Source organism: Vulpes vulpes, chromosome 9 (assembly GCF_048418805.1).
Source record: "Vulpes vulpes isolate BD-2025 chromosome 9, VulVul3, whole genome shotgun sequence".
NCBI lineage: Eukaryota > Metazoa > Chordata > Mammalia > Carnivora > Canidae > Vulpes > Vulpes vulpes.
This window is the reverse complement of record NC_132788.1, coordinates 85,836,449-85,861,052: the sequence shown is the minus strand read 5'-3', so window position 1 is coordinate 85,861,052 and position 24,604 is coordinate 85,836,449. Positions and strand designations below refer to the sequence as shown.

The following is a 24,604-nucleotide window of genomic DNA, read 5'->3' as shown; positions in this document are numbered from 1 at the left end:
CAGTCATGAATAAGCATAGAAGAGTCTAAATTCACACAGAAATTATAATTTGTAGTGGCAGAGAACTACTAAGAGATGTCTTATTAACAGCTCAAAGCATCTACATTTGCTTTATCTTAATTATTTTGGGCCTTCCCCAAGAACTAGACAGGGGTGATTGCTTTACATTTACATAGCCCAAGAAATCACATCAAGGCGTTTCCCAGAATGAAGAAAGAGTTAGTACCAAAGGAAACTGGATCTTTTGCTTTTAAAGGGTAGCATTTCCAGCTGTTTCACTCATCAAGGTTAAAAAATAAAACCCTGGCTACAGCTAGCCTGGTTATGTCACCTGCTGTAATTACTTCTTGGAAAGCATGCCTCCTCTTCATTAGAGAACCCGGGGTCAGACAACAAAAATAGGAGCTGAAAGAGATACTAAAGGAATAAGTGGTGCCTAGAAACAGAAAATAATGTCAAGCAGATTGTGATGTGCAAACAGTGGGCTTCAGTGAAATGATGAGAGATTTTGGAATAAGGCAAATGTAGGACCATATCACAGTGATGCTTCCCCTATGGTGGGGTAACTCAGACTTCTCTGAGCCTTGCTTTCTTCATCTGTAAAATGATGATAAAAATCTATACCTCACAAGATTGAAGATTAAATGAGAATATATATAATCAATAAAAAAAAAGAAAGTATATAATCAAAATTTGGCAGACAGACAGGCTGTGCTCCAGGTATAGCGCTGTGTGTTGTGAATAGAGTGGTGAACAGATAATAGTGTGCCACTGTCTTCACTTAGATTCCAGTCCAGAAGGAAAGACAGGCATTAAACAAAGAACTACCTAATTACATATGTGATGAATGCTATAAAGAAGAAGCCTAGGGTATCATAAAAGGAGACCTGACCTAAATTAAGGTGTCAGGGAATGGGGCCTTGAGGTACTAAGGCCAAAGGTAGGGAGTGTGGATTAGGGAAGATTATCTCAGGTTTCAGTAAGAACATTCTAGGCTCGATAAATGGAAACCATTATTGTTATTATTTACCCAATAAATATTTATTGAATATCTACCATATGTACTGCATGACTATGTATACTGAGGGTACAATAAATCTGTGAGCTTGAGAAAATAACTTAATTTCTTTGAGCCTCAGTATGTTTATCTGTAAAATGGGGACATTAATAGTACCTACTTCTTTAGTCTTTTTTTTTGAGGATTCAATGAGATAATGAATGTAATGTGATTAACATAATGCATGACATAGGGAGAAGATAATATGTGTTAGTGATATTATTATTCATTAGTCAAGACTGGCTACATAATTTGCAGGGATCATTGCAAATGAAAATGTTGAGCCTGGGGCACCTGGATGGTGTAGTCAGTTAGATCTCTGACCTTTTTTTAAAAAATATTTTATTTATTTATTCATGACAGACACAGAGAGGGAGAGAGAGAGGCAGAGACACAGGCAGAGGGAGAAGCAGGCTCCATGCAGGGAGCCTGACATTGGACTCAATGCTGGGTCTCCAGGATCACACCCTGGGCTGAAGGCCATGCTAAACTGCTGGGCCACCAGAGCTGACCAGATCTCTGACTTTTGATTTTGGCTCAGGTCATAATCTCAGGGTCGTGAGATCAAGCCCTGCATTGGGCTCTGTGGTCAGTGTGGAGTGTGACTGAGTTCCTCTCTCCCTCTCCCTCTGCTCCTTCCCCTCCATGCTTGATCTCCCTCTCTAAAATAAATTTTAAAATCTTAAAAAAAAAAAAAAAAGGAAAAAATGCAGGGTCCCATATTAAAAAATTGTTAAGAATTTCAACATAGCAATAGCACAGCATTGAACTCAGTGTGGGGCCCTGGGTGACTGTACAGTCAACGCACTCATGAAGATAGCCCTGTCACTAATTATGTCTTATGTACATATATGTATTTATATAGCTTATCTATCCAAAAAGGTTGAGGTTTTCTTGGGAGCAATTTCCAGAATTCAATTTGCTGAATTTACTTTACAAGGATAAAATATACACCTATTCAGTATATTAATAGATAATTGGTGCTTACATTTTTCTCAACATTTAATTATGAAAAACTTTCAAACAGCAAAATTATAAGAATTTTTATTATAAACACATGTATACATCCCACCTAGATTCCACACTTATGTTTTATTATAGTTGCTTTATCAAGTATCTATCAATCTATCCATTCTTTAAACCATCTAATCTGTCTTATTTTTGATGCATTTCAAAGTAAATCCCAGGCATCAGTATCACTAACTGAAATATAATTTACTATTTTTTCTTTTGTTATAAAATTGATATAGAGGAAAGCACAAATCTTTTTTCCCCTCAATTTTAGTAGGAATGCACAAATCTAAGAGTGAATTTGCTGAGTTTTGACAAATGCATACACTTCTGTAACCCAAACCTCCAGAACATACCATCACCCTAACATGTTCCTTCATATCCCTTCCTGATCAATATCTCCATCCCAACCTCTCTCAGAGACAACTATTATTCTGATTTTTTTTCCTGATGCTTAAGTTTTTAAAACTTTAAGCTAAGTTTAGGAACAACTTAACTTCAATATCTTCTCGCATGGGTACATAGAAAATTCTGCAGACTGTAAAATAGGAAAGATAAGTCTAGGATACTCTGATGTATTCAAAAAATATTTATTGAATCAAAGAGTAAAACTAGGGAAATCACTTGAGTGCTTTTTGTTTGTAATAGTTTCGGTTTTTGGTAAAAGTGATACAATGTAAATAATATGAAAAATAGAAAATAATATGAAAAAATAGAAAATATTAAAAATCACTCATCATAGAGGGATAAGCATTTTTAGTATTTTGATAGAATTTCTCCCAGGTATCCAATTATATATAAACATAGTGAAGTGGTCTGTGTTGAAATTTGATAAAATGGGATCATAGATATGTACAGTCTGTTTCTATCACTTGACAATATGCTATAGATATCTTTTCCTCATCAAGAGATATACAGTGGAATCATCATTTTTAATGGGCATGCTAGATGGATATACCATTCTTTAATCAACCACTTATCTACCCATGAATATTTAAGATTGTTTCCAAATTTTCAATACTATCAGCAATATTGTAGCAAACAACCTTGTGCATACATCCTTTTCTGAACTGTGTAATTATTTCTTTAGGATTAGTTGCAACCTGAACATGTTTTACATGCTGGTTTATGATACCAAAATGCCTTCCAGAAAGGAGGCAGAAATTTACATCCCCTGACTGGCAAATCTTAAAATTCTTAAGAACACAAAATGAATACTTTATTATTTTTCCTTTAGGATAGAAGAGAGGAAAATACATGAAGGGCTAAGATTTAAACCAGCAAGCAAGAATGTATACAGAAGTTCCCCTATATGTGCACTGCAAATCAGTGGAGTTGAACTCTATTCAATAAAAAGATTATTGGGATACCTTGTTGGCTCAGTCAGAGGAGCATGTGCCTCTTGATCTTGGGGTCATGAATTCAAGCCCCACATTGGGTGTAGAGATTACTAAAAAATAAATAAATAAATTTTAAAAATAAAAAGAGGGGATCCCTGGGTGGCTCAGCGGTTTGGCGCCTGTCTTTGGCCCAGGGCGCGATCCTGGAGTCCCGGGATCAAGTCCCGCGCCGGGCTCCCGGCATAGAGCCTGCTTCTCGCTCTGCCTGTGTCTCTGCCTCTCTCTCTCTCTCTCTCTCTCTCTCTCTCTCTCTATGTCTATCATAAATAAATATTAGAATTAAAAAAATAAAAAATAAAAAGATTAAGTGACTTCTACATGCAAAGATAAGGCTAGCTTTCGTAGGAGCAAAAAGATGAGAAGCCATGAACTCAGTATTCAGAATACTCACACCCTAATAGCACAAAGTCCTTGGGTACAGTGCTTTATCTTCACATAAGCCTATATGATAAGAATGGGCTCTAAGGATTTATTCTTAAAGGAGCAATGACTCCTACATTAAATTTGGTACAAAACTCAAAAGATATTAAGTGAAAAGCAAATCTCTCTCCCATCCTTATTCCCCAGTTACATACCTTTACTGATTGCACTTCTCTTCAGAGATTACCACTGTTACTAATTTCCTGTATATCTTCCCAGAAAATGCTCTGGATATGTGTATACAGGAATATGTTGAGCAGGCAAAAAATTAATTGTCTACTCATCGCTTACTCATTCAAGCAGGTTTTTAATACAATAGTATTATACTCACACATGATTTTACATGTTGCTTTTAAAATTATACCTTGGGGATTGTTCCATATTCATTAATATAGAATTGCTTCATTTATTTTTAACTTGAAGATTGTTCCATAGCCATTTTAGGGAGCTGCTTCATTCTTTTTTACCGTCAACCCAATTTTTCATTGCATGAATGTATTTAACCGGTACTCTATTTAATGGACTACTAGGTTGCTCCCAACATTTTGCTAACATAATCCTGCAAGGAATACCCCTCTAGATAATGAAATCATTTTGGAATCAGAAATTACTGTATTGGGGGCGCCTGACTGGCTCAGTCGGTAGAGCATGGGACTCTTGATCATGAGTTCAAGTCCCACATTGGGCATGGAGATTGCTTAAAATTAAAAAACTGAAAAAAGAAATGACTGCGTGAAGATAATAATGTTTGGCTTCAAATCAAATGAATAAGTACTTGGTAGAAACATTTGTTGGGTTTTAGATGAGTATTAAAATTACAAAGCATTAAAGATATGCTGTGTCTGAAATATGGTCCCCCAAACAACTGCTGAAACAAAAGAAAAGCATAAAAGCCAACAGGAAATCTCCACCCACTTAGTCAGACTCCCTAGGAGGAGTGAATAGATAGGCCTTACCCAGTGTCTTCCAGGTCCACAGTGGAGCTTTGTCAACACTAACTGTGAGAACTCATTGTAGAATCAATGTCTTGGCACTACCAACTTGCCCTAGAGAGTTTGGATCTAGCAATATGGACATACAAATATTCACTTGTCACAAATATAATTCATCAAAAGGCCTTTGGACAGGCAAGTGGAGGAGCAGATTCCCTTTTGCCCTTCCCATTGACTTTTTTTTGAACTTCATTTTGAAATAATTACAGTTAAAATTTCAAGAATAGCACAAAGAACGCCCACTTTATTCAAATTCATTATTTTTAAAAAGTTTGGCCACATTCTCCTCTTTTTTTAAAATTAATTAATTAATTAATTTATGATAGTCACACACAGAGAGAGAGAGAGGCAGAGACACTGGCAGAGGGAGAAGCAGGCTCCATGCTCCGGGAGCCCGACGTGGGATTCGATCCCGGGTCTCCAGGATCGTGCCCTGGGCCAAAGGCAGGCGCCAAACCGCTGCGCCACCCAGGGATCCCCACATTCTCCTCTTTTTACATATATATTTTTTTCTGATTTAAAGTAGGTTTCACGCATATTACTCCTTTACCCCTTAATACTTCAGTGTGTGTTTCCTATACACAAGGATATCCCACTGATTTTGTGGGAGGAAAGACTGACCTGGCTACTCCCATCTAAGAGCTGGAAGGAAGGTATCTACTTTAGGAAACCCAGAATTGGCAAATGAGTCAGCCAAGGTCATATTGTCAGCATCTGGGATGACATCCTCTATTCTGGCTCTTTCCATTCCACAAGCCATTAGGAACCATTTGGTCCAAACTGTTCAATAAATTTTATAATTGAGGAAACTATAGCTCAGAGAGGCTTTATGATTTGTCTAAGGTCACATAGGAGGTTACTGGCCTCAATTCCATAGGCAGCAAAACCTCTTTGCCAAAGGGCACAAAGAAGACTAATTTTCCTGAATGCACACTTAGTGACTAAGCTGATAAGTGAACATCTAGAACTTTTGCATGACCATAAATCCTTCCCCTTCTCATAACAACAGCTTTGGAAAAATCATCTCTCTTTTATTGGATACAGTTAGTGGGATGGTCCTTCAAACTACCACACCCTTCTGCAGTGAAATGAACATGTAACCCAACCTGGCTCAGTTGTCTCTGGTTCATTTGAATCTCAAAGATATGGACTCAAGGACTGAAAAAGGGTGAGTTGATTTCTCTGGAAGTTGGTGCTAAAGAGGCCTCCTAAAGACAGGCTGCTTATTGGCTCTTGTTGCTCATTAACTTTGCTTCCCATCCTTCCTGAGATTTGCTTCTTCAGCCTTTAGTTACATTCTCTGAGATCCTCCTCTGTCTTTCCAATAGTTTCCACAGGCTTAGGTTGACCAGGGATGTTGCTTGCCTAGCCAGTAATAGCTGACTAGAGAAAAAAACTATTGCCTTCAGAAACACTTGTCCAAACAGAGCCGTGACTTAGGTTGCATAAAAAATGTTGGGCCTGGGTACACCCTTCCCTCCTTAAGGCTTAGCATGGAAGTACTTTTCAGGCTTATCACACTGCTGTTCAGTTTCACTAATGATGCTCCACTTTCACACCCCCAGAAGTGACTGTTCCTGGGAAAACAGAGCAAACTTTCTGTTAGTTGTGGCTTTTAGAAAAGTCTCTAGCAAGGTTCATCAGCAGTTTTAACTCCACTGCCCCGACTGCTCCATCTGGGTGTTTAGTGTGGTGAAACATAATCTGACTTGAGCACAAGAGCCCAGGGTGGGCTCCCTGCCTGATGGACTGTAAGGCCAGCTGCCAGCCAGAAGTGAAGACACCACTCTGTCTTTCCTGACAATCTGTTCCTGACCTCCTGAGAGGGCTTTCAGAAGAAGCTCGTACATACACAAGAACACATTAATGTCTCCAGAATGACATTCAGACAGTGCAGTCTGAATCTGTATCCAGGAAAGAAATCTCCATAAAAGCATAATCATTGCGCACCTGGGCTCAGGTCATGATTCCGGGGTCCTGGGATCAAGTCCCATATCAGGCTCCCTATAGGGAGCCTGCTTCACCCTCTGCCTATGTCTCTGCCTCTCTCTCTTTCTCTGTGTCTCTCATGAATAAATAAATAAAATCTTAAAAAAAAAGCGCGTAATTATTGGCAAAGAGGTTCCCAAGCCCATGTTGAAAACAGCTTTTTTTTTTCCCACAAAAAGAGTTAGTATTATATATAATTTAACATTATTTTAAATACTAGTATGTAGAACAGTTTAGTTTTATATTAGCCACTCAAGAACCAGAACTTTCATAGCCAAAGATCCAATCATTTAACAAATGTGTTTGTGCTTACTATATGTGCCAGGTACTGTGTTAGGTGCTGGAAAAACAAGAGAAAATAAAACCAGACAGACTCCTTACTCTTAAAATGCTTACAGTCCAGAAAGAAAGCAAACAGTCATGAAGATGTTCTACTTGAACCTCATTATAAATTGTTACAAGTGCTGCGAAAAGCAAGTACAAAGATCCATGAAAGAAATTAAGAGGAAACTATTTTCCTCAACTAATAGTTTCCATAATTCCAAGTGAAATTTTTTTAAGTAAACTCTATACCCAACATGGGGTTCAAACTCACAAGTGTGGGATCAAGAGTCACATGCTCTACCAACTGAGCCAGCCAAGTGCCCCTCCAAATGAATTTCATAAAAGGACTATAGAGCGATCCCTCCCCTACCACATTAATTTATAAATGTATGAGCCCAACCCTGGTCAGAAACACCACAGGAGATCTAGTTGTCCTCTCACAGCAAAACCAAGGCATTCTGCCCTTATTTTTCCATTGCGTTAATCATTATCATTTTCAAAGCCAAATGAAGAGGAAAAATCACTCAGACAAAAATATCCCGAAGAATAAAAGATTACCATTTCAAAGGCAAATACAGATGGGGAGATGTATTCATTTTTACCATTGGTATAACGAATTACCACACATTCAGTGGCTTAAAACAACACAAATTTACTATCTTAAAATTCTGTGGATCAGAAGTCCAACTGGTCTCACTAGGCTAACATGCAGTGTTGGTAGAACTGAGTTCCCTTCTGGAAGCTCTAGGAGAGTATCAGTTTCCTTGACTTTTTCCAGTGTTTGGAGGCTTCCTTTATTCTTTAGTTCATGACCCCCTTCCTCCCTTTTCAAAGCTAGCAAGAGGTAAGTCCTCATGTCACATCTCTCTGACCTACTCTCTGCCTACCTCTTCCACTTTTAAGGACTCATATGGTTTAAAGTAGATCTATCCAGATAATCCTGAATAATCTCTCCAGCTCAAGTTCTGTACCCTTAATCATACCTTTTGCAAAGTCTCAAACCATAAATTCTGGGGATTAGGACATGGATTTTTTTTTTTTTTTTGAGGACATGGATATTTTTGAAAGGACATTAGACTGCCTACCACAGAAAGCATGAAAAATGTTCTTGTTAAGGGTGAAAAATGTAAAGGTGCTTCATTCTGTGTGGACAAAGCAATGGGTAAGAGATGATGCCATTTTTCTGGGTAGCACCAAACTGCTTATGGTGATTATCTCTGGGCACTGGAAACATGGCTGGTTTTTCTCTGTGCTTATCTGTTTTCCAAGCTTTCTGCATTAAAAATAAGATACTTAAAAAAACTCCAACTTCAAACGTTGTGATTATTTAGGAGAATGTTATTAGGAAATGCATGTTGATCTGTTTCAGAGCAAAGTATTTTGGTGTCTGTCAAAAAGTTCAGAAAACATAAATAGATAAAGCAAATGTGGCTAAATGGTAATGACTTTGAATCAAGGAGGGGTGGGTATATTTGTGTGTTCATTGTAATTTTATTTCAATTTTCCTGTACATTTGAATTTTTTATAATAAAATGTTACAATAAAATGTAAAATTTTAATGGGCAGAGATTCTATATTGATTCTATATTATTCTCATTATCATTTCCAAGAATAACTCCAGAATCTAATCTAGAGTGAGAAGATAAGGGATCCCTGGGTGGCGCAGCGGTTTGGCGCCTGCCTTTGGCCCAGGGCGCGATCCTGGAGACCCGGGATCGAATCCCATATCGGGCTCCCGGTGCATGGAGCCTGCTTCTCCCTCTGCCTATGTCTCTGCCTCTCTCTCTCTCTCTGTGACTATCATAAATAAATAAAAATTAAAAAAAAATTTTTAGAGTGAGAAGATAAGCTATAAAATCAAGGCAAGTTTTCTTCTGCAACCATCTTTGCCATTGATACCAAGTTATATAATTAGATCTTTGGAAATGGGGAGATGGACCTGTCTGGTTTCATCTAAAAAAGTCTCATTTCTATAGGGATGCCTTTTCACTAATTTCTCTTACAGCATTTCATGTGTTGTGTTACAACATGCTAGACTCATACAGAGGAGACTGGAAGCAGGACCAGCTCCATAACTTGAAGGGTTTAGAGCAAAATGAAAATGGGGTCCCCCTTTGTTTTAAAAAAAAGTATTATGAATTTCAAGACAGCAGAGTCCTTCTTAGTACAGTCCCTGTGTTAGGTCACACACCCATGAAATTGGCCATTTTCAAAGCTCAGCAGACTCCACAAATGGTCTTTCCACCAAGCCTTGAGCATACTTGGTGGGAATGAGGGTGGAGCAGAAGCAGGGACTCTAGACTCCTCTTCTTTCCGGGTATCTACACTCCATTTCCAACAGTGTTCTTAGGGCTGCTTAAAACCAAAGATCTCTGAGAAATCTATCAATTTCCTGAATTATAGCCATTTGGTAAGTTGCTGTTGACCATTATCTGTGACAGTATTGTACAGCAGTAGGGACAATGAACTTGTCTGGAACAAAAGCTCTGATGGAACTATTAAAAAGACACGCAAATAATTATATTAGAAGACAATGATTCAAAAGTCATAGTTTTCCCAGAATAAAGAATATACTTAAAATATTTTTTAAAAAATCACTAGACGAACAAAAACACCACATATAAACAATCTCCGATATTTTAATTGGTAACTATTTAAAAACAAACCCAAACATACCAATAAAGAGTCATAAAAAAATGCCTTATGTGGCATTCTGACTCATGCCTTTTATTCTTATGCATTTACTGCATTCCAAGTAACATTCTTTTTTTTTTTTAAAGATATATTTATTTATGTTAGAGAGAAAGAGAGAGAGAGAGAGAGAGAGAGACAGAGCGTATGCATGTGGGGGCAGAGGCAGAGGGAGAGAGAGAGTCTTAAGCAGATTTCACACAGAATGTGGAGCCCATTGTGGGGCTTGATCTCACCACTCTGAGATCATGACCTGAGCCGAAACCAAGAGTCAGACACTTTAACTAACTGAGCCATCAAGGCGCCCCCCTCCCCAAGTAACATTCTTAAATTGATAATAAAAAGCAAGAGAACACTTCAAGTAATCAAAAGTGGACTTACACAAGATTGACAAAATAAACATAATTTCTTCCCTTCCTTCTACTACCTATAGGCATTTTGCTATTGATTTAAAGTATCACTTTTAGGTATAAGGCTCCTAGTGTTGAATTTCCAATTTCTCTCTCTTTAAAAAAACATATTTTATTTATTCTAGAGAGAAATAAAGAGTTGGGGGGGTGAGGGCAGAAGGAGAGGGAGAGAGAGAATCCTAAGCAGATTCCCCGCTGAGTACAGAGCCCGAGATGGAACTCAATTCCAGGACCTCAGGATCATGACTTGAGCCAAAATCGAGTCAGATGCTTAACTTACTGAGCCACCCAAGTACCCCTGATTTTCCCATTTCTAGTAAATTATATGGTACTTTCTTTTAATGGTGCAAGGGGTAGAATGAGAAGGAAAGAGAGAATCTTAAGCAGGCTCCACCCCCAGCACAGAGCCTGATGGTACTTTTAAAAGGGCATTCCAGGGGCGCCAGAGTGGCTCAGTGAGTTAAGTGTCCAAGTCAATTTTGGGTCAGGTTATGGTCTCAGGGTAGTGAGACAGAGCCCCACGTGGGTCTCCATGTCTAGTGTGGGATCCTCCCTCTACCTCTGCCTCTCTACCCCCACTCTTGCGCTTGCGCTCTCTCTCTCCCTAAAAAAAAGAGGGGGGGGGGACATGCGTTGTGTGGCTTAGAAAAATATCTAGAAGGATATAGTTAACTGTTAATAGTAGTTGGCTCTAGACTGAGGATTTGTGATGAAGCTAGAGAGGACTTTTATTTTCCTTGCTTTGCTTATCTGAATATATGCAATGAATATGTATTGTTATATCGAGCCAAAAAATCAGTAAAGATATTTTTAAAAAGAAAAAACCCCCAGCATGTACTTTACATTTAGCATGCTGATTTACGATCATTTAATCTTTTTGAGCCTCATTTCCCCTATTTATAAAATGGGATTAATACCACACAAAGATGTCATGAGAAAAATTCCTTATTACATGGTAAATACACATTCAATGAAAGTCCCTTTTCTGAGCCGCAGGTTCCTTGCCTGCAAAATTAAGGAGCTGGATAAGTTGTCTATGGTCCTTTTGAGAATTAATATTCTAATTCCTCTATTTATATTCACAGAAAAGGATATTAAAAGAAAAATAAATGTCTTTACTTGTCTTTAGGTAATTACTTTTCTTCTATTTCCTGAAGAACCAGGAAACTAAAAACAGATGAGCAGTACCTCTGGAATGTCTGGCCACTCCACCCTGGGCACCTGGGAAATGACAGGGTATTTCCACTCATTAACATCTCCCTAATGAGGAAAGTATTCCTTATTGAAAAGAGGATGAAACCTTAGTTTTAATAAGCCATTATATGCTATAAAAAGTATTACATACTCTCAATTTTAATTTTTGACTACTCTAGGCCTCCTCTTTAATTAGTTTGCCTACCCATATTTGTAATCCAGATACTCTGCTTAAGCAGTTATGCAAATTTTCCATAATTCATTATATCATGTGTCATTGGTTAAAGTCTAATTAGGTCATTATCACTGGGGGGAGCTTGTATATTAAGTGAGTTTACAGAGCTGTCTCCTACAGGTCTGAAATGCTAATAATGGACTGTCTTTCATATACCAGGGTAATAATTTTACAATTCTCTCTTTGCTTTTCTAAGATTGAAAATTAGCATGGATCATAACTAAAAAGATAAAAATTTTTAAAAGGAGAGAAAGCTACAATATTGGAAAATACTACCATTCCAAAGTTCTCAAGATGTGACATATACATATATTTTATGTAGGCTCCATGCCCAGTGTAGGGCTTGAACTCACAACCCTGAGATCAAGAGTCGCAGGCTCTCCTGACTGAGCCAGCCAGGCACCCCAAAACATGGTATATTTTTTTGTTTAATTAAAATATTGTATGGATACAGAATCAGAAAGCAGAACACCCACATGGCTTAGAATTCAAAATATCTCATGTATGAGATTTCTTAATTTAAGACTTTTCTGTGCCTGCCGAATACCAGTGGGTGAAGAATGCCTTCAATGCCATTTTGGCATTTCTAGCACCCTGCATAGCATTGCAAGATTTTTTACCATTCCAGGTTACAGCGATCCCAGTTTTTCTCACAGAAAAAAAAAAAAAAAAACCCTATTCTGTTTAGCATTAATTTTTAAGAGATATTGTAGTAGAACTTAACATATGGAGATACTTTTTATTTCTACATTTATAAACAAGTTTCTCCATATACGAACTGGGATAATACAACTTGCTCCTTACTGTATGTGAAAGGCTGGAGAAATTCTTACTGTTAGTAAGAATAAAAAAATAATATTGTTTGAATATCCACTATTTTCTAGGCATCAAAGAAAGATGGCATTTTGTCTTGCATTATCTTACTTAATCCTACATAATCCTACACAACTCTGTGAGACATTATCTACTTTTTTCAAATAAGAAAACATACTTAGAGAAGCTAAATAATTTACGGTTTATAGTGCTGGTAAATGGTGATACAAGGTCTGATTCTGAAACCTTGATTTTCATTAATCTACTCTGACCTAGGAGAGAGATGAAAATGTTCTGAAGTTGGTTGTTTGTCTTCAAGTCCTTCAGCAATTGAAACCCACTTCTGTTTGCCTCTCCTTGACCAACTCCTTCCCCTTATGCTTCAGTAATAGAGGCCCACTTGTAATTCCCATAAAGTCCTGTTCTCTCAAGTTTCTAGGTCTTTGTTTATGATGTATTCTTGGCCTAAAATTTCATTATCCCACTACTACCAGAGTAGCTGCCCTACTCCTACTCATTTTTCAAGTCTCAGTTTAAACTCCTCCACAATGTTATATGGTCAATTAATCTTCGACAAAGGGAGTGAGAATATGCAATGGGAAAAAAGTCTCTTCAACAAATGATGTTGGGAAAACTGGACAGCCACATGCAAAAGAATGAAATTAGACCACTCTCTTACACCATAAAAACAAAACAAAACAAAACCTTGAAATGGATTAAGGACCTACATGTGAGACTTGAACCCAAAAAATCCTAGAAGAAAGAGTAGGCGGTAATTTCTGTGACAGCAGCCATAGCAACATTTTTCCAGGTATGTCCCCTGAGGCAGGTAGACAAAAGCAAGCATAAACTATTGGGATCACATCAAAATAAAAAGCTTCTGCACAGCAAAGGAAATAATCAACAAAACTAAAAGACAACCTACTGAATGAAGATTAGTATTTAAAATACATAAAGAATTTACACAACTCAACAGTACAAAAACAAAGAATCCAATTTAAAAATGGGCAGAAGACATGAACATTTCTACAAAGAAGACATACAGATGGCCGACAGACATGGAAAGATGCTCACCATCACTCACCATCAAGGAAATACAAATCAAAACCACAATGAAATAACACCTCACACTTGTCAGAATGGCTTAAACAAAAAACACAAGAAACAAGTGTTGGTGAGGCTGAGGAGAAAAAGGAACCCTCGTACACTATTGACAGGAATGCAAACTGGTGCAGCTATTATGGAAAACAGAACGGGTATTCCTTAAAAAGTTAAAATAGAATTATTCTACAATCCAGTAATTGTACTACTGGATAAATACCAGTAGTATTTACGCAAAAGGGAGGAGAGTGGGGGATGGGTGAAATAAGTGAAAGGGATTAAGACTACACTTAGCTTCACAAGCACTGAGTAACATATAGAATTATTGAATCACTATATTGTACACCTGAAACTAATACAACACCGTATGTAAACTATACTGGAATTAAAACTTAAAAAACAAACTACTCTGCCATGCTCCCATTACTCTTGATATACTATGACAGCAAGTATTTTACTATGTCATCACCTAAATTGTGAGCAGCTTGAGGGAGTCACAGTTTTTTTCACTGTTGTAGGGCTTTTCAAGGTAGCTGTTTTCCAGTCCTTTCTCGCTAGTCTCTCTTCCTGGAAATTTAAGAAGCTCTTCAGCAAATACTGCATTTACCGTGGTTCTCCTACCTTCCTTCAGTTAAGTTACCTCCCCCAGAAGGCCATCCCTGTGATACCTCTAGTACTCAGCGCTTGCTTCCATCTTAGCCCTCAATACATCAGAGTGAAACGACCTGGGTCTATGTTTGTCCCCTCCCCCCATCCCCATCCTACAAAACCCGAGGTGTGGTTTCAGGGATTGAGGTTTTTGTTCACTTGTGTCCCCGGGGCCCAACACACAACTTTAGGACAGATAAGAAACGGCCCAAACCCTAGATCCCACAATAACAAGTGAGTTACACACTATCTCCAAGTTATACAGATGAAAAGGGTTTTAGCAAAGTTTCAGAAAAGCCCAAGGTCACACAGTGGTAGAGCCTGTTGTCAGAGCAATTTGAAGAATGAAGCCACCCTTGGTTCATAAATGAATAAAACTCCTTCCCACCATATCTTTTCTTGAAAAGTTTTCCTTTAGACCTCTGGAAGTAACACGATTTTAAACTTTCTGAACTCACACTCTTTCCGGGGTAGAATATGCTTTGGAGTCCTTGGGGGTCCGTGACAGGTCCCAAGAGAAGAAGGGTCATTCGAAATGGAATGCGGGGACTAAGTTTCTCTCCGAGGAGGATTCACAGAAGACTAATTTTTGATGCACAAATCCTGAGACTTGTGGGAATTTGGGCACACCTAAGGCGGCGGTACGGGACTGTGTTGCCCACAGCTAAGATGACTGCAAATGAACATCTCCTTCGGATGGGTCTGCTCTCTTCGTTCATGGGTATTTTCACTGAGAAGTATAGTGAATACAATTCAGCAAAAGTTGGGGTCTTCTAGCAGAGGTGGTAACGTAGGAAGCTGGCACGTTTTGCTCGGAAATCCTTCAACAGGTCAACTTTTCCCTTGCCCTTAACAAAAATGGCCGTAAGGGTTGTCCCCAGGGTCTGAAGCTCCCAGCCCTTAACTAACATGGCGTCCTCAGGCGCGTTAAAAATGAGCTTGCCCTCTCTTCTGCCCTTGACCATCATGGCCTCCGTGGCGTCGAACACGTGACGACCCCGGACTACGGCGCGGGAGAGGGGGTAGGAGGGCCCTTGAAGGGTGCGCGTTCCCGTGGCGGTGCACCGGGTAGGTTTCAGTCAGAGTCACTATGGCGGCCGGCGCTGGCAAGGTAAGCTGAGGCGGCGGCGGCGGCCGGGGAGGCTGGACCCGTCGTGGCGTCCGGGCCTTAAATCCCCGCAGCTTGTCCGCGGAGAGGTCGGCCGAGGTCGTGGCCCGTCACAGGAACTGGCGGGGGAGCGGGGGGCGCGGGTGGAAGGGGGTGCGGGCTGAGGCGGGCGGGCACCGGCGCCTGACGGCCGTTTGTTTTGATGTTTTCCCCACCAGGTCGGAAAGTTTCCTGCCTTGTCGGGCACAGCCTGAGCCTGCCCCACCGGCCGCGAGTGGCGGAGGCTGCGGCGGACCCAGCCCGGGGCCTCCAGGCCTCTCCCCCAATCTCCGGGCCAGCCTCCCTCCCCCACCTTCTCGTCCGCTGGGAGCCGTGGCCGCCGTCCCTGAGATGCGACCCTCGCGGGGGCAACCCTGAGACAAGGCGGCCGGTGTGCTGAGCCACAGCCCGGAGCCCAGGCGTCCAGGCACCAACTTCCTGCGGGCCGAGACCCCCGAGCCTCCCGGGGCGTGCGCCTCGCCCGCTCCGCACCGGCCTGCCCAGCCGGATCCCCGCCCTGGGCGCGGGGACGCCCGCCAGGTGCCCGGGAGTCCCGACTCGGCCGCTGCCCGCGCCTTTGCCTGTCCCCGCGCCGCGCGCCGAGGACCCCAGCCGCCGCCGTCTCGGCTCGTGCCGGGGACCCCGTGCCAGCTCCCGGGCGGCCTCCGCGCAGCAGGAGCAATGCAGACTGTCCCGCTGGCGGTCTAGACCCCCTCGCCGCCCCCCTCGCCCCTGCCCTTCCACTCCCGAGGCCCTTGAAGACGGGCGGTGGCTGCCCAGAGGTGCTCGGCGACACCTTCCTTCGCCCCGAAAGGACCTTCCTGGCCGCACGGAACCGACCGTTCCTTCATGCTGCAGTGCTGCAACATTTCCGCCACCGAGGGGGAAAAGCGGCCGAGATCCCAAACAAAACACAAGAACTGGCGTGTGACTCATCTGCTTGGATACCTCCAATCCCCAAACTGTCTTCCAGGAGTTTTCTTGGCCGAGGCTGTCTGATGTTCGAGCCTTCTCTTCCCAGGGAAGAAGATGGACTGAAAGCTGCCCGTTGGGGACTTTGTGCGATCAGGGCGCTGCTGAGTTTTGAAGGAGGTGATGGGGCTTGCGCCGGCTTGTCTTCCCACTCAAGTGAAGAGTCGTTGATGTTCGCTGGTTATGCTTAGACAATGCGCAGTTTGTTTTAATTTAAAATTTTGGGGGGGATAGGAAGATAGGCTTGTGAAGGGCAGTCCGGATCCGGTGGAACTCCTCTTTGTCCTCTGGTAGGAGAGACACCCCCCAGTCTGTCCTCGATGCCGTCAGCCTTGGCCATCTTCACTTGCCGCCCGAACTCGCACCCATTTCAGGAGCGCCATGTCTATCTGGACGAGCCTATTAAAATCGGCCGCTCTGTGGCCCGCTGTCGACCGGCGCAGAATAATGCTACCTTTGATTGCAAAGTGCTGTCAAGGAACCATGCTCTCGTCTGGTTTGATCACAAGACGGGCAAGGTAATGTCACCGTATTATCTAACAGTCTTTCCTTTTCGTTTCCCTTTGCTCCTTTTGCATAATATATGCAGAATCCCAGCGTTTGCACCCAAGCGAGACTTTTCAGCAAGGCCGTGGAACCAACTTTGTGTGTGTCTAGTTCTACTGGAAGTTTAGTTGAGGTGGTTGAATGGAAAACAGAGAAGGTATTGTAATTAAATGCCTGGGGAGGGCGATGGCATCTTGATAATGTGGTCCTTCCCAGCGAAATCCCAAACCCTAATTCATTTCGCGGGGGGGGGGGCGGGGGGGAACTAGATAGTGAAACTTGGCTTCTCGCTTCCAGTCTTTTTAGAAAGGTGAATTTGCCGTTCAGGCAAATTGAGTAAGCAAGCAGCAGTTCCCAAAGCAATGCAGGGAATCTATGGTCAGTGTTACACTGAGGCTCAGGTGTCTCAGTGGTGAGATGTAGTTAACACAGCTTTTAGTTGAGTCCAGATTGGGGTCTTTCTAGGAAGGACAGATGTTTGTATAAACTTACATTTTTGACAGATTTGATACGTATTTACCCACGAAGGAGTAATTTGCAATTTTCAAAGCCAATTTCATTAAGCATAAACAACTGTAACTTTACATTTTCAGAGTTTTGTTTGCAGCTTGAGTGAACAGACATATTGCTTTTGAAAATCACTTTTTGGCGTTCCCTGCAAGAACTTATTAAAAATACTTAATGCATACTTACAGAGGTGATACTTAAAAATCAGTGTTAGGAAATTAATTTATTTTCTGAGGTTATATCCAATTGTATCAAATACTGCATTACCTAGATGGGATAGGATGACTTTAATGCTCTTTAAGTGTGACCCTTTTGCATTTTTGTGTTGGCACCCTAATTTCCTTACTTGTAGGTGCTTATATTTTAAGAATAGAAGAAAACAAATAAGTCCCTTTCAATTTTAAGAACTTTTTATGTGTGTGGAGAATATACTAAAAAAACTCATTTTTGTGCTTTTACCTCGGGTTTTAGTTGAACTACTGAATCAGTTCCAACTTTAGAGTAAGTTATGTAAGACTAATAGGAATACCTTGGGTTTCACCTCCTGAATTTTCCCTCCCTCTTTGAGTTAAATGATTATGTCTTTTTTAAAAAGAAGAATTTAAGTTTTCAGTGGTAGTATTTTGAAATGAAAGAGACCTGAGCCTCAGAAAAAAAGAGAGAAAGGAATACTTCTGTTGCTACTGAATTAAGGAATTATTATATAAATCATTTTTCAGGAAAGGAGGAAAAGATTGTGCTTGCATAATACCTATGCTCTACTCTGTGTAGGATGAGAACTGAAAAATATGTTAATTTTTCTGTATAACACCAGATGTTCACTTACCTATGGAACAGACTCTTTTTTTTTTTTTTTTTTTCCTCCCTGGAAACTAGAGTTTGGGTGTCTGAAAGACTTCATAGATTACCCATAATCATTTAAAATGAGTATTCATAGAACCCATCTTTCCAGCTATTAAATTCAAACATCAATTAACTGCTAGTGCCTTAACTCAACCAGCTTTTTCTTGTCTAAGCAAAGGTCCAACTTAATCAAATAATAGGTTTGCTTAAAGTACATAATCTGCAAATGCACCTGCTTTACTTTGGTACATTACTCAAAGGAGACTTAGATATTTTCTATTACTTATTTAAAAAATAGTGATTACGTGAACAGTGCTTTTCATGGCTATACCAAAACCCCCACAGTAGGTTATTTTGAGATGACTAAGGCTAGATCCATATTGAGTATTGTATAAATTGAGATGATATGTTAAAAAAAATTTTTTTTTAAAGATTGTATTTATTTATTCATGAGAGACACAGAGAAATAGAGAGGCAGAGACACAGGCAGAGGGAGAAGAAGGCTCCCTATAGGGAGCCTGACATGGGACTTGATCCCAGGTCTCCAGGATCAGACCCTGGGCTGAAGGCGGTGCTAAACCGCTGGGCCCACCGGAACTACCCACATGTTAAAAATTTTTTTTTTTAATTTTTATTTATTTATGATAGTCACAGAGAGAGTGAGAGAGGCAGAGACACAGGCGGAGGAAGAAGCAGGCTCCATGCACCGGGAGCCTGATGTGGGATTTGATCCTGGGTCTCCAGGATCACGCCCTGGGCCAAAGGCAGGCGCTAAACTGCTGCGCCACCCAGGGATCCTGAATTAGACTTTTTAATAGGGGTGGATAGGTACATGTTAAGAAAAGGTGTCTTTTGGGGGTGGTTTTTGTGTGTTTTGAACGGATGAGAGTAGAATAAAACAGACCAAAGCAGGTAGTTTTGAAGGAGTTTGACATCTTCCAGTCACTGATGAAATTGATTTTGTTGGCCTGGAGAGTTTTTTTTTGGAGAGTAGCTATATGTGAACATCCATTCTGTATGACGTTTTTATGTTTGTATCTCTTTTTTATAAGTTGTCAGACCCTGGAAGAGAGAGTGTCTGCCTTATATGTCTGTTTTTTATTACTCTGCGTAAAGTAGATGCCGAATAGCTGAAGCTGAGGAGATTATTGTGGAGTGCCTTGATTACCAAGCTGAGGGCATGGACCCATGTACTATGGAAGGCCAGGGAAAGTTCTGTGCAGAGCACTGACATAACAGAACCATCATTTAAAAGTGATACAACAACAGTATGTAGGAAGGCCTGGAGCAAGAACAAATGGGTAACGGCTTAATTAATACTTGTGTGCTGTGTACAGTGCCCAGTTCTAAATGCTTTACATGTTAACTTAATTAATCCTTAAATAACCATTTAAGATAGGTACTTATTTTTCCCATATTAACCCATGAGGAAATTAAGGTCCAGAGAGATTAGATTAGATAATTTGCCCCAGTTCACATAGCTAATAAATGGTGGAATTGGGATTATAATGTCCGAATTCCGACTCTTGACTCGAGAGTCTAGAACTCAAGCTCTTAACTGCTCTTCTACTTTAAGGCTTTGTAACAACAGTTTAGATATGATGTCATTTTGTCAGGGCATTGACCATATTCACACTGGTAATAAAAATGAATAAATGCCAGAAAGCGAAAAAAGACAAGTATATTATTAACGTGCCCATTAGGACTTCAGCAAAAAGAGAGATTCTGTAGGTATTGGAGATTTTAGGGATGATTCATGGATAGGAAACAATTTAAGCTAGACCTTAGCATTTTTAAAATAAGGTGGATGTAAGTAGAGTTAGGGGAATGAGTTTTGGGTGGGAAGAAGTGCTGAAGTAAAGGCATGAAAGCAGGAATGATATGTCACATTGCAAGGAAGTCATTGCAAAGGAAGAGTCTTCAGAATTTGACGATCAAGATAGTTTTTTTCTTCTTCCCCGTATCTGAACATGACAGCAGAGATCCTGGCCTCAGCTTTTGGGAGAAGAGCACATCATTGATTTTATTTATTTGTGTATTGTTTTACCAAATTTTGTTGTTGATAGAAGTAAATGTCATTAATAGGTGCTGGTTTTTGTGAGAAAGTAATATAATTGACAGATGTTATGTTTAAGGCATATTGATGTAAACATGTTTAGAAGGCCAAGTTGTATATCCAAAGCACAGCTTTACTTTATACTTTTCACAATAGTGGAAAATTGATGAAGTATTTTATCTATGCAAGTTAAAAATGTGGATGATGTATATACTGTGGATGATGTATATACTTGAAACCTTATTCCTCCCTGCTTAGATATTTGATTTTTCATCTTAGGTTGAATGTACTCTTTGCCTTCTCAGGCTCCTATTTGGTTTTCTCAAGTGGTATTTATGTTAGAGCTTAGTATCTATTCCATAAATAGGAGAGTGTCTGTCATTTAGACTTTTAAATGAAAAGATTGTGAGATTGGTTCTTAATGTATGTCAGTTACTTGAATCAAGAAAAATGATGGCATTTGTTAGCTGTGGAAGTGTTCTAAGGACTCTCCTCCCTATGCTTCTCTCATTGCTACTTCAAGTGAAGGAACAGTTTACATGTCTGCCCAAAAATCTTGGGTTTTGTCCTATTAATTTTTTTTTGTCCTATTAATTTTTAACATGATGTACAAACCCCTTCAAAATCTGTCTCTCGTTTCCTTTTTTCCAGCTCCATCTTCTATTAATCTTTCTTTCCCTTTGCCCCAAACTGTGCAGTAGCTGTGTGACAGTACTCTCTGTTCCTAGAACAAGTGCCTTTTTTGCTGTTTTGTCTTCCAGAATGACCTTTCCCCTTCATCCCTTGAGGCCCAGTTCCAATGTGAAACCTTCCGTAACTCCCACTAAGAAATTAATTGCTTCTTCCTTTATACTCCCATAGAACTTTGTATATAATTTCGTTATGGGACACAACAAAATAACTATAATGCAAATGTGCTATTGCCTTGCCAGATGTGAGCTCTTGAGAACAAGAGAATAGGCACTACATAAATGTTTGAATGAGTGAAACATGAACAATGGAGCGGTCTGTACTTCTACAAACCCTGAGGAGGGTTAAAGAGCAGAAGGTCATTTGAGTTAGTCCTTAATTTGAGATCATGGACTCAATTACCAATAGGTAGTCTTTGTAAAAATCATTACTTACTGAGAATTTGCAGTGTGCATGACGGTTTGCTAAGCATTTTGGGACCATAGATAATCTTGTGTTTGGTGATATTAATTTTGAACTATTACATATATATCCATTCTCACACAAAATAATACTTTTAAGGGTTTTATAGTCAGAGTACTTTCTTATTTCACTTTATCTGTATAGCACTCTTAGAGGTAAGCAAAGCAGCTACAGGCTGGATACCTTTAATCCAAAAGGGGTTGGATATTTAGAGGTTATTTGTACAAGGTCACCTATTAGTAACTATGGGAGTTGGGACCAAAATCTGGATTTTCCCCCCTTGAAATGAATAGACATTTATTCTAAGCTGTTTTATTATGGACTGAGCAGTTACTGTAATGAAAATCTGTCTTTTGCTCTCTTGAAAGATAATCTAAGCTATTATTTTCTGGGTGCATAACTAAAATGCTTGTCATATGACAGACTTCCAAAGACTGCAAGAACCTGAGTTAATTATTTCTCTGAGTCAGCTTTCATTTTTTAAACATACCTCTAATACTTTCAGCAATAGGTATATTTTTTCTTAACCTTCATTCAGGCAAGTGATTCAGATTTGGCTGTTTATGCAAATGAATTAAACGGCCTTGGAAAAACTTGCCTCTCATGTAAATTTTTTAGTCTTTTTTTTTTTTCTTTTTTTAAAGGTTTTATTTATTTATTTGAGAGACAGAGAGGGAAAGGGAAAGCATGAGCAGAGGTAGAAGCAGGCTCCCCGCTGAGCAGGGAGCCTGATGTGTGGCTTGATCCCAGGACCCCGGGATCATGACCTGAGCCGAACACCCAATGAACTGAGCCACCGAAGCACCCTGGATCATAATTTAAAATGTACTTTTTAGCTGATAATAACAAGTGAATTGTGGTAAGCTTATCTGAAATATGTTAATATGCTTTGAGTTTTGACCAGCTTCCAAACTGCTGTAAATTATCTCATTTAATCCTTACAACAAACTTTTGAAGTAGATAGTGTTATTGTCCTGTTTATAGATGAGAAGACTGAGATTCAGAGAGGTGAAGGAATTACAGGAAACAAAGATAGTGGTGGAGTCAGGATTCAAATTCTAGTCATCTGATTGCAGAATGCACACTTCTGACACTTTGCTGTTTGCTACCTCAGCACTCTTAGTCATTAATCACATCACTAACCTGTTAGTGAGAAATAGATCAGAAGAAAAAATGCATTGAGATAAAAACTTTATTGTTTATTAACTCTTTTTTTTTTTTTTTTGAAGATTTTGTTTGTTCATGAGAGACACAGAGAGAGGCAGAGACATAGGAAAAGGGAGAAGCAGTCTCCCTTTGGGGAGCCCGATGTGGGATTCAGTCCCAGGACCCCAGGATCATGCCCTGAGCCGAAGGCAGATGCTCAAACACTGAGCCACCCAGGTGCCCAATTGTTTATTAACTCTTAAATATTTTGGTAGTGAATCAGTTTATAGTTTAATTTGTTTATATTTTTAATTTTTTAAATATTTATTCATGAGAGATACACAGAGAGAGGCAGAGAGACAGGCAGAGGGAGAAGTAGGCTTCCTGTGGGAAGCCTGATGCTGGACTCCATCCCAGGACTCTGGGATCACGACCTGAGCCAAAGGCAGATGCTTAACCCACTGAGCCACCTGGTGCCCCTAAAGTTCCTTTCATTTAAAAAATTCAGGGATAGAAAATAAGGTCATGCTGTATGTTACCAGTATAGCTATGGTAGTTATGCTTGTAAAAGAAACTTTGTAGTTCTGAATTTTTTCAGTTTGCTTGGTGAAAAGGAATGTTACAGAGTTACTATATAACCCAGCTGTTCTACTCTTAGATATATACTCAAGAGAAATGAAAGCATATGTCCATACAGAAACTAATATGAATGTTCAAGTAGCATTATTCATAAAAATAAAAAAAGGTGGAAAAAAAGCACATTTGTCATCAAATTGGATGACAAATTTGTCATCCATTCAGCTGATGAATGGATAAATAAAATGTGGTATAACATATAATGGAATATTATTCAGTAATAAAAAGGAATTAAATACTTAAACATACTAGAGCATGGATGGACCTTGAAAACACTATGCAAAGTGAAGGAGGCCAGACAAAAAAGGCTGTATGTTGTATAATTCTGTTTGTATGAAATGTGTAGGATGGGCAGATCCGTTCAGAGAAAGTAGATTTGTGGCTTCCACGGTTTGTGAGCAACAGGGAGTATGTTGGTTAATTTTATATGTCATTTGGCTAGGCCATAGTAGTCAGTTTTTGGTTAAATGCCAGTCTAGATGTTGCTCTGAAGGTATTTTTAAAATGTGATTAACATTTAAATCAGTAGACATTGAATAAAACAGATTACCCTTCAGAATGTGGGTGGGCCTCATTCAGTTAGTTGAAGCCCTTAAGAGAAAAAACAGGTTCCTCTAAAGGAATTTTGCCTTTTTGGAACCATTATACTTAAGACTGCAATAGCAGCTCTTGCCTGTGTCTTTAGCCTGCTGGTCTGCTCTGAAGATTTCAGACCTGACAGTCTACACGGTCACATGAACCAATTCCTAAAAATTAATCTCTCTCTTCTGTATTTATACACACATCCTGTTGGTCCTGTTCCTCTGAAGAACCCTGACTAATATAGGGAGTGACTGGTAAATAGGTATGGGTTTGTTCTTGAGGTCATGAAAATGTTATAAAATTAATTGTGGTGATGGTTGCACCACTCTGAAATATATACTTTAAATCAGTTAATTGTGTGGCGTGTCAATTATATTTCAAAAAAGCTCTTCTTAAAAGAATATTAGATGGAGTAATAGCTTTGTGAAAGCAGATTAGGGTGTAGGAAGTAGAATAGTGCATAATAGCTGTTCACATGTGGGTGGGATTAGCAGAGCTGCGTTTGAAGTACCATGTAGCTTAATATTTGTCACTACTTCCTTAGTGTATCTTATTGGTTAAACGTTTGTTCCAAAAAATTTAGTAGTATGTTTCCAGTATTAAAATGTTTGTTAATAGGGACAGTTTTGATATTACTAGGAACCTGTAGTGCCAAGGTCTTAATGTGGGAGTTGGGAAATGGTGGAAAGATACAGTTTAAAAGCCCCAATCTGAATCTGGGAAGTTTAAGAT

General features: G+C 39.7%; 2 protein-coding genes across 55 annotated transcripts in view; one reads left to right on the top strand and one right to left on the bottom strand.

Annotated features, from left to right (window-relative positions):
* The window catches only part of DENND6A (DENN domain containing 6A), a 109,142-nt gene extending 94,024 nt beyond the window's left edge, over positions 1 to 15,118 (bottom strand). For 2 of the 5 annotated variants that reach the window (XM_025985904.2, XM_025985933.2), the window contains exon 1: positions 14,744 to 14,897. Coding sequence is in view for 2 of the 5 variants with exons in the window: in XM_025985914.2 (XP_025841699.2) it covers positions 14,744 to 14,815 (72 nt within the window). In the remaining 3 variants the exon portion in view is untranslated. Of the gene's footprint in view, positions 1 to 14,743 lie in introns of all 5 variants that reach the window. The other 3 variants (XM_025985914.2, XM_072720675.1, XM_072720677.1) reach the window with 3 other exon arrangements.
* A 1,605-nt stretch (positions 15,119 to 16,723) lies between these two features.
* SLMAP (sarcolemma associated protein) overlaps positions 16,724 to 24,604 on the top strand; it is a 142,533-nt gene continuing 134,652 nt past the window's right edge. For all 50 annotated transcript variants that reach the window (XM_072720669.1, XM_072720671.1, XM_025985892.2 and 47 more), the window contains exon 1: positions 16,724 to 16,922. In XM_072720669.1, coding sequence (XP_072576770.1) covers positions 16,725 to 16,922 — 198 coding nt within the window. In that variant the 5' untranslated portion in view covers position 16,724. The remainder of the gene's footprint in view (positions 16,923 to 24,604) is intronic.